The following is a 10754-nucleotide window of genomic DNA, read 5'->3' as shown; positions in this document are numbered from 1 at the left end:
TACCAGAGAATGTTGATTTTGTCATCATTCCAAAGCATGGATGGAGGGATGGATCATTTAAAATTTGCTTTGGAATGATGAGAAAAAACAATTAAGAGCTCCAAATGTTTTGGAAAATAATGACTGATACAAGAAGTACAAGTATTCAAGTGATACAAGAAGTACTAGATATACAACTACATTTTGACCGAAAGGTGTTTAAAATTTGAAAAATAGCAGCAAAAAGATTGTAAAATTGTCAATGGTTCAGGCAGTGATGAGATTCATAGGAGACCTCACTGTCCTCGCTCCAGTGTTTCCCTGTCCTTTTCTTTCTGTTCCTTTCAGCCATTACAATGGCAGCCACCACTGTAACAAAGACCGTGAATGTTATAACAAGGACTGTCACTGTCTCTGCAATGCACAGCTGGGTGTCCACAGAGGACAAAGGAAGGCTTCTGAGGACCTGGGGCTCCACGCACGTCACATTGTCGTAGTCATCCAAGATCAGCCTCCGGACGCTGTGTAGTTTTGCAAAAACTCTTTGAAGGTCACAGTCACAAAACCATGGATTGTCTGAGAGCAAGATGTGAGTTCCTGGTGTTTGGAGGGAAAGGAACGTTTTGAATCGAATGTGTTCAATTTTGTTTTGCACCAAGTTCAGTACGGTGAGGCTACTTAATGAATGAAAGACTCCCGGAGCAATGTTTTTGATCATGTTGCCCTCCAAATTCAAAACCTCTAGGTGCTGCAGCATAGAAAATACTCCATTGTGGAGGGTGTGAAGTTGATTGTTCTGAAGATAAAGTTTACGCAAGCGGGTGAGGCTACGAAAAGCGCCTGTTTCTATAGAGGATATGTTATTATTTTGCAAATTGAGCTTTTGAAGGTTTTCAAAGTTCCTGAAGCTCTTGTAGTGCAGCTCCTGCAGCCTATTGGAGGCCAAAGTGAGTTCATGGAGAGAGATAAGTCCCAGTGAAAAACTGTTTCCAAGAAAGGAAATCTCATTTCTACAGATATCAAGTTTATGGAGTCTTTCTAGGGAAACGAACGCTCTCTCCTCAATCCTGCTGATATAATTGTCTCTCAGAAGGAGAACCTGCAGCTTCCAGAGGGACCGGAGGCCTTTGCTTGGAATGGAGTATAAGTTACTGTTTGACAGATCCAAGTGTTCTGTCTCAGGGGGGAAAGTTAGGTCAGAGCTAACATGGACTCCAGAACAGTTCACAAACAGAGCCCCCTCTTTGCAAAAGCAGGTTCTCTGGCAAAGATGATGAGCTCCAGAATCAGCAAGGGACAGAGGAATCCAAAACCAAACTAAATAATGGAAATACATCTTCTGCCTCCTTCTGTGTGCTTTCTTTTCCTGTCAGACAAAATAAATAACATCATCATCATCATGTTATCACAGTGCACCAGATGTTTGGGCTGGAATTTTTTGGTCCTTCATGGTCTCGGATTTTATCCAAGAATCTAGGCATCACTGAGGTGTCACCTTAGTATGTGGCACGTTCCAAGTAGGGTGTTGTTTGCAACTCTCCAGTTGTTATCCTACCATTATTATTATTATTATCAGGGCTTTTTTTCTGGGAAAAGAGGGGGCGAGATCAGGGGGTGGGGCCACCGGCCATGTGACCATTTTTAAGAGGCTCTGGAACTCCATTCCACCACGTTCCCACTGAAAAAAAGGCCTGATTATTATTATTATTACTACTACTACATTTCTCTGCTGCCTTTCCACTCAAATAGGCAGCAAACATCAAACTTTTAAAATATTTCAACATTAAAAATGTTTAAAATAAAGTATACATTCAATATATTGTTGAAGGCTTTCACGGCCGGAGAACGATGGTTGTTGTGGGTTTTCCAGGCTGTATTGCCGTGATCTTGGCATTGTAGTTCCTGATGTTTCGCCAGCAGCTGTGGCTGGCATCTTCAGAGGTGTAGCACCAAAACACTGAGAGATCTCTGTCTTTTGGTGCTACACCTCTGAAGATGCCAGCCACAGCTGCTGGCGAAATGTCAGGAACAACAATGCCAAGACCACGGCAATACAGCCCGGAAAACCCACAGCAACCATTATACATTCAATAATTCAGTACAAAACATAAAACAGACAACACCAAAAACCAAGCCGGAGGCCAATATCAGTTATTAGGGGGTATACCAAACTGAGCAACAAAGTTCATCCTCTGGGGGAATACAAAAATTGAGACAGATGAATGTCCTTGGGGAGAGAGTTTCAAAGTTTTAGTGCCACAACCGAGAAGGTCCTTTCTCTAGTTGCCACCCGTCTAGCTTCAGATGGTAGGGGTACCCAAATCTGGCCTTCTGAAGGTGACTGGAGTAATCAGACAGGTTTATATCGGAAAAGGTGGTCTTTAAGGTATGCTGGCTTCAAACTATATAGGAAAACAATACAAAATGTTTGGTGTTTTAATAGGAAGGAAAGCCACCCAGGCTTCCACGTTTGTCTACAATCAAGAGACAATGAACCATGCCAAAGAGTTTGACAAAATTAATTTGTTTAATACAGTGAGAAATAAAGTTCACCCATCCATGGTGTGTGCATGTTTCTTGATTGCGAAAGTTGTTTTATATGCTCAGAGCCCACATTTGACACTCTGGAGACTTATGGTGTCTATGTAAAAGTATACTGATTTATAAGCTTCTGTGCTGAGAAGGAATGGTAGAAAGGTAGCAGTAAGATCAGAGACAAATTGTAAAATAATTGAAATGCCATGTGTACTGTATGATTGAATCTACCTTATTAAGCCAATCCCCAAATGTTTGGAAATAATCTTTACCTTCAAAAATAAAGAACACATCATCTATGTATCGGAAGTATTTAAAGATCCTTGTACTGTTCCAGCAGGAAGCTGAATATATTACTCAATTAATCAATATGTACTAGACTAGAATGTATGCCTATAGTTTTAAGAGAAGTGCATCTTGGGAGTTGTAGTGCTTTACCCTACAGGTTCAGTTTCTGGGGCATTCAGAGCCCATCAAAACTTGTTAGGGCCATTTCCTCCTTTGTTCACTCACACCTCGGCAGGGAGAGGAGTAAGTCATCTCTTTTTTCCCCACCACATTCACTGGGGCCGTTTCCTCACAGTCTGTAAATAGCGCGAGACTCATGGAAGGCTGCCGGCTTCCTTGTACAATTTTTGATGCCATCTGTTTACAAAATGCCACAAATGTGATTTGTGACATTTTGTAAACGGATTGTGTTAAAAATCGAGTGAGGAAGCCGGCAGCCTTCCTGTTGGGTTATGATTATGATTATGATCAGCAGAGTAGAGTATTGCACAGCAGATAAAGAATCACAGAGACGTGTGTGTTCAGCTTCTAAAATAAACATAAAGGATAAAATAATAAAGGTTACATTGGTGATAAAATAAAGAAGAGCTAACTTAGCTTCTACATCCTTACATGCTGGAGATAACGGTGCAACTGGCTTGAGAGCAATGGCGTCCTGGACAAAGGAAAGAATGTTAATTGCCCCCAATAAACCCGGTCAGCCAATAATCAATCCTAGATTTGTTCATTAGGCATGCAACTCTCCTTTGCCCTGGCAGGAAGAGTTACTCGACATCTAACTGGCCTCATGCTAACTAATCATGCTTAGCTAAACACAAACAGATTAACCCTTTCATGACAGAAGAGAATGACACTTGTAAATTCCCAACACTTCCGTGAGTCTTGCACTATTTATAGACTGTGAGGAAACGGCCTGGGTCTACAAAGTTCCACCAAGTGCTTTTATGCATAAAAGATGCTTTCTCTCATTTTGCTATTTAGAAGAATTGTGAGTAGAGATTCCTTATGTGTATGAAGAAGTTAAATAAAACCCTTGAGTTTGCGTTGACACTTGATGACAAAGAGTTAGGATTTGGAGAAGGATCAAAGATGGACTGCTGTTCAAGATGTGACATATACAAATTGGCTATACTCGGTGCCATTTCACAGCCCATCACCACACCTTTGGTTTGGAGGTAAAACTGAGATAGAAATCTAAAGTAATTCTTCTCCAAGACCAAGTCTGCTAACTGTAACAAACATGGTGTGGAAGGTATCTGTGAAGGACGTGCCAATAAAGTGTTCTCAATGACAGCTCGAGCTCCTTCTAGGGGATGGAGGTGTAAAGGGAACGTACATCCATGGTAATGAAAATATGATCCTGAGTTAATGGTAAACCCTCAACCAATTGAATGAAACTGCCTATGTCTTTAACATAAGCTGGTGTTGAGGTAACAAAAGTTTGAAGAAAGTGGTCTAAATAAGTGGCTAGAGGTTCAAAATAGAATTTGTCCCCGAAACAATAGGTTTCCCTGGGGCTGGGGTGATATTTTTATGGATCTTGGGTAAAACATAAAATACTGGAGTTCTGGGGGTGGTGTTAATTAAAGCATGATATATATGGTCATTAATTTCTCTCATCAAAAGAGCCTCATGTAAGACCAGTTTTATCAATGAGGCAATTTTACTAGTGGGATCATAAGAAATAGGTTCATAGTTCATTCTGTTGTTCAACTGTCTCAACACTTCACTAGTATAATTTTCAGAATCCAGGGTGACGATGCTCCCACTCTTATCAGCGCATTTGATGGTAATATTGGGGTTGTCATCTAGATTGCAAAAAGTGTCTCTATCCAGCTTAGACAAATTGGACTATGTAGGTTTGAAATTCCTCTCAATTGACTTTTTTCCTAAAACCAGTAATCTAATGTGTTTATTCCTAAACCAGCACCTGTATTCCAGTATGCAACACTAGCTCTAGCTTACACATGTGAACATGCAGCTGCTACATTTTCTGCAATGGCAGCAGAAGTACCTTTTCGAGTGCTCACTGTGGCCATAAGGAGGCATCTTTTGTTATCTTGGCGACAAAGAGGAGCAATTACTTGAGGCAAAAAATAAAGTTAGGTCTAATTGGAATCCTCCAGCAGACCAATTTAGTTAGGATAGTGTGTAAAATGGGTTTGGAGCAAAGCTGTAGCATCATCTGTATTCATTTTTTTTCATTTATAACCCACCTTTTATTGGGACCCGAAGCAGATTACAAGTATAATAAAAACTTTCAGTAAATGGATTACAAAATACGATAACAGGAAGAGAAGTTTGATCACATGGTCAATTTGATTCACAAGGATTGTCAATTGGGTACCCTTAGCATCAGATATGCTCAGAGGTCATACAATATACCACAGAGGCAATGCGACTCTGTTGATTCTACTGGACCTCTCAATAGCTTTCAATACTATTGGTCATGCTATCCTTCTGAACCGCCTTTCCAAACTAGGGTTGGGAGGCACTGCTTTGCTGTTCAGCCCCTTGGCCTGCAAAGTTGTTCAAGGTTCCATCTTGTCCCCTGTGCTCTTTAATATCTACATAAAATCACTGGATGAGGTTATCCGGAGATTTGGGCTGGATTGTCATCAGCCTTTTATCAGCGGGAACACGGTGGAACGGAGTTCCGGCACCTCTTAAAAATGGCCATGTGACCATTTTTGCCAAGGGGAATTTAAATTTTAAAAAACTCCCCCCTTGTTCCAGCTGACTCAAAGTGACGTCATTGTGCGGTCCTGAGTACCACCATTGAGTTCTACCACTTTTCCCAGAAAAAAAGCCCTGACTGCAATGCTATCTATGTGGGACTGCCTTTGGAAAGTGTTTGGAAACTTCAATTGGTGCAGAATGCTGCAGCCAGGATGTTGACTGGAGTGAGTCATAGAGTCCATATCATTCCAGTCTTGGCCCATCTACACTAGCTTCCCATTTGTTTCCAGGCACAATTCAAGTTGTTGAGCTTGAACTGGTAACCCTACTGAAGAGCCGTCTACTCTCCTATGAACCTACCAGCCTCTACAGTCATCTTCATCTGAAGCCCTGGTCTGGGTGTTCCTGACTTCTGAGATTAGGCCTATAACAACCGGAAGAGGGCCTTCTCCACAGTGGCACCAAAACTCTGGAACTCTCTCCCCAGGGAAATTCATCTGAACCCTTCTGTTGCCATTTCCATCATCGGGTAAAGACTTTTCCTGGTTCTTTTGGCATCACCTCAGTGATTCTTCCTTCCTGTGCAATGTTTTTAAGGGTGGTTTTATGCTTTGTACATATTTTAGCTCTGATTTTAATGATTTTTGTTTGATTTTTATGATTTAAAAATATGGTTTAATTGTGTATGTTTTGTTAGCCATCTTGTGAGGGCAGAGAGGTGGGATATAATTTTGTAAAATAAAATGAGTACAACATGAAAATTCCTCAGCAGAGATTCAGTCAACTTAAAGGGGCTGCTTAGCTAAGTTTCAAGTTCATGCTGTTCTTCAGTATGTTTTTGGAGCCAGTTTGGTGTAGCAGTTAAGAGCAGCAGGACTCTAATCTGGAGAACCGGGTTTGCTTCCCCACTCCTCTGCTTGAAGCCAGCTGCATGGCCTTGGGTCAGTCACAGCTCTTTCAGAGCTCTCTCAGCCCCACCCGCCTCACAGGGTGATTGTTGTGAGGATTGTTGTATATTAACACACTTTGTAAACTGCTTTGAGTGGGCATTAAGTTGTCCTGAAGGGCAGTATATAAATTGCATGTTATTATTATTATTTTCAGAGTACCCCAGAGCAGGAGGTTCACCTAGTTCAAACTCCCCTCAGATGAAGAATCCAAAGACTTACATGACAATGTCAAAAGACCAATCGTGTTGTGGGAGTTCAATAATGTCACTCCAGTCCATGGTGTTTCATAGCAGAGGACAGATCTATTTTTGTGATGAACATGTTCTGTCAGTCAGATATCTCCTGGTTTTTGAACCCCCTAATGGTTGAATCTTTCTTCCTAGAGTTGCATTGTATAGAGACTGATTTCACTTAAATATAGGGTTACCACCAGTCAACCGCCCCACTCCCATCCTCCCCTACCACTCACCTGACTGGTGGGGGGAAAGGCATGGGAATGGGCCTCCTGGGTGCCCTCCTGGAATGGCATGATGATGTCACTTCCTGGGAGTGACATTATTGTGCCACCCCAAGAGCGCTCTCACACTTCACAGTGGGAGATTTGGGCCCAAAATGAGCCAAATTGGGCCTGTTTGGGGCCCCAAAAGGGCCTGTTTGGGGCCCAAAATGGGCCAAATTAGGCCTGTTTGGGGCCCAAACTGGCCCACCGCAAAGTGTATGTGTGGTCCTGTCCCTGCCCAATGATGTCACCCAGTAGTGAGGAACACAGAAAAGATGTGTGCCAGAGACCTACCCTCCCGCTGGGAGTGTAAGGGGACAGGGCAACCCTACTTAAATACTTTATCAGCAAAGATACATTCATAACTGTAACATCATCATTTGAATGGCACTCATTCAGAGAAAGGTTTCTGAAGTCATAATTTAGTCAGACCTCCCAATTCTTCACAGATATAGTAAGCTCACAATCCCCGCCTACAGACAGTTTAGTTAACATTTCTTTCATCACCTGGAAAAAAAGGGCACATCATTTATCCTGTAAGACTGGGGAGCAGGCACATTAATAAAGAATAAGCATAAATAAATAATTTTTGCTCTCAGGAGGCTGCATTGTAATGAGTGTTTATTGATACAGTGTGAGAAACCAGACATCAAGCTGCCGTTCCATTTAATCCAAACCCCACAAGGCAATCTATGAACTAAATAACTGACCCATATTTTGACAGGAGCATAGTATTAAGCTGAAACATTCCTAGTTACAAAAAACAGGCATACTCCAGCCCCTGCACTGACAGGCAAATGAAATCAATCCAATCAAGGAAGCTACTTTTTTAGTCTCACTAAATAAATTTTAATATCTTTACCTAAATATTTGTTAGAATATGAAGTAGATAAAGCCTTATTTCTAAGATTTCTACTGCTGTTCACAGCTATGAGGAGCATTTTCCAGGAATTCAGTTCTACTCTAAACATGATTAAAATTGCTTACAAATAAAAATTGTCCGAATTAAGCGTGAATCAGGACTAGTTAAATGTTAAGAGCTGATCCTGTCCAGCTGTAGAACTGCAGTTATTAGCAAATTTATTAAAATGCCTGGTAAAGAGTACGTACTGTAGTGGGAAGTGCTACCCCCTTGTTTCTTTTCCTCCTTGGTAAAGAATACCAGCAAAATATCACACACAGAAATATCAAGCTTGTTCTCTGTCTCTCACTGTTACTTTATTTTCAACATCAGAAAGTTTAGCACTTTCCCCAAATGCTTTTATTGCAATACTACCTCTCAACAAAAGGATGTTTAATATATTCAGTTAACAGCATGTCTGGGATAGCAGTAACATTATATGTCCTTTTTTCATCTGTAAAATACCCTTCCAGAATGACTCTCCTATTTAATATGCGTGTCTGGTGACAAAAATGCTGCATGGAAATGGCAGCGCTATAATTTCACGCAACTAGACATGGCGATACTCAAATCTTCCTGGAATGCCTCTAGTTTTGCAGGTCTCCATGAATGTCATGCGTTTTTACAGGTACACACACACACAAATAACATTACACACGTAGAAGCAGAAAACATCAATGGCTTTGTGCAACCATAACTGCAAGAGCAAAGACTACGGAGTTTTAAAAACGTTTTTAGGCAACTCCTTAACTTCATCAGCAGAAGCGAACTGGTTTGTATCCTGCAGCAATGCTATTTTGTGGGGGGGGGGGGCGGGGGGAACGATCTCGGCCTTTCCTTTCCTTTGATTAAAGCTCCTTGACTAAAAGTCTTGAGCAGTCAAACGCCTTGGCCTTTCAGCAACTTAAATTTAACCAGAGTTTAAACCTACAAAGCATCCTTACCTTTGCTGTGAACAGGCGCTTTTCTCGGTGTGTTTTCCTCAGGTGTCTTTCAAACACACATATTGGCCAATGGAAAAACAGAGAGGTGAAAGGGTTGACCCAGGTATTGTGATGCAAAATACAGGTTGAAACGTGTGTCTGCAGAAGTGCCTGGGAGGTAGAAAATTTGGGAGCTAGAGAGGAAAGTGTTAATAATTTAGACAGCTGAATGGTGGGATGGGGGAAAACCCTTATGTCTGCCACCTGCATGTCCCTGCGAATAGTTGCGATCCTGTCAAAAGTACAGAGATCATAGTAACGAAATGGATGGCACTGGAAGTTCCTAGATGTATTCATATAGGAGTTTAGGTGAGCTTGTTTTCCATTTGGGGAAAGCTTTTAAAACGTTTTATTCACAATAGAGCAATACTTAGGAAGAGGTTCACAATATTGCAATGCCTTCAGCCTGAGGTTTTAGAATGTAAATGATAAATATAATAAATATTACACATACCCAACTATAGTTTTCTTCTAAAAGAAAAACCTTTTTTTTGGTCCAGGATCTGGGACCATAGACTGTTTTCCTCTCTCCCTTCTGCATTCCTCCACCCACCTTCTAAAAACCTGCTCTAGGGAATTTCCAGAACTGCGTAGGAATGTAGCACTTGGGTTTGTGTATAAAGCTACCACATCTCTGAGTATATGGTAAAGTTTTCCACTTGGACATGGAGCTGTCTGGAACTCAACCCCGATCGCAATTCTGCAGTAACAGTTTTTGGGGTGGAAGGGCGCTCATCCTTTTCTCTCAGTGCCCTTTAGGATTCTTTGCAATTGTAGGATTCTCTTTACAAGCTGGTTTGCAGATGAAGTTCGCAAGCATGAATAACCTGGTAAATAGGACGCAAAGTGCTACCTGCAGGAAATGCTGGACTTCAAAAATACTTTCCCCCCCCCGCAGTCAAACCAGACAGGGTGTAGCCAAAACAAGTTGAAACTTGTTCTTTTGTGTCCCCAGAAATTGCATCTTCTTTTTAAAGATGCCGCTAGAAATCAGAGTGCCAATATCCCTACATCTGAATCTCAAACTATTTTGAATTACAGCTTAACTCAATACCAGCTTCTTCAAAGGACAGAAATATACAAGACTAATTTAATGTTGCTCTGGTGTAGCATAAGCCCAACAATCCTCCTTTCTAAGATACCTCACTACCTGGCACAAATTGATGAAAGGGGGTTATGCTTGGGAGCTTTTCTTTCTTGATCCGGAAAGAGGATGGTTTAAAGTGGTATTCCTTCTCACTGCCTTTCTCTTTGACAGGTAGGACTGGCCTGTGCATTTAAAGGGAAGCTCACACCAGAGGCACAAGCCAAGGGCTCTTGCCTTGTGGCTCTTGGCCTGTAGCACACAAGTGGGTCCCAGCCATTCCTTGCACCAAGTGGAAGAAGTCCCTTGCTATTGGCGAGAGCGATTATCAGTTATGTGCCTGGAAACCAGGGGCTGTGCTGACAGAGAACAATACCTGTCGGACAATGCTAACCTCAGCATGTAACGACAGTGCCCCTGGACTGTTCGATTGCTTCTCTGTGGACATTAGAATGTAGATTGTGGGCTGTGTGCATGAGAGGGCTATTGGTGGCAGTTAGGGGAAATTGTTACCGGGAACAGGATATTTGAATGTGCTATTTCAGAGCAGATGGGATGATATATTGGGGTGGGATTTATCAAAGATGGCCAGTTTTTGGCAAGGATGCTAGTTGCTTATCTAACCTCTGTAGCATTTCATGAACTGACAATACAAGAGCTCTTATTTCCCTCTCATCTACACCAATATTATGCAATACCAGATCGGTGAGGCACAAAACTGCACACATCTATGGGATGTTACACCAAGAAGAAATTGACCTGGTTTGGGTAACAGAGACAGGTTAGAAGAAAATGACCTGGTGTGTCTGTCTTGGCTAATGTCACCTGTTTATGTGATCGTCAACCGACCCTGCGT

At 41.7% G+C, this 10754-nt stretch overlaps 1 protein-coding gene across 1 annotated transcript; it reads right to left on the bottom strand.

Moving 5' to 3' along the window:
- Positions 1-238: 238 nt before the first annotated feature.
- LOC129323991 (SLIT and NTRK-like protein 1) lies at positions 239-1315 on the bottom strand. Its single transcript, XM_054970899.1, has one exon. The coding sequence runs from the start codon at positions 1313-1315 to the stop codon at positions 239-241; it is 1077 nt and encodes a 358-aa protein (XP_054826874.1).
- Between the last annotated feature and the right edge of the window lie 9439 nt (positions 1316-10754).

This window comes from Eublepharis macularius, chromosome 1 (genome assembly GCF_028583425.1).
Source record: "Eublepharis macularius isolate TG4126 chromosome 1, MPM_Emac_v1.0, whole genome shotgun sequence".
In the NCBI taxonomy this organism is placed as follows: Eukaryota; Metazoa; Chordata; class Lepidosauria; order Squamata; family Eublepharidae; genus Eublepharis; species Eublepharis macularius.
This window is presented reverse-complemented; position numbering and strand designations above follow the sequence as displayed.

Bases quoted from the DNA above. Each gene is read 5' to 3' on its own strand.
- LOC129323991 (XM_054970899.1), bottom strand. From the start codon at position 1,315: ATGTATTTCCATTATTTAGTTTGGTTTTGGATTCCTCTGTCCCTTGCT.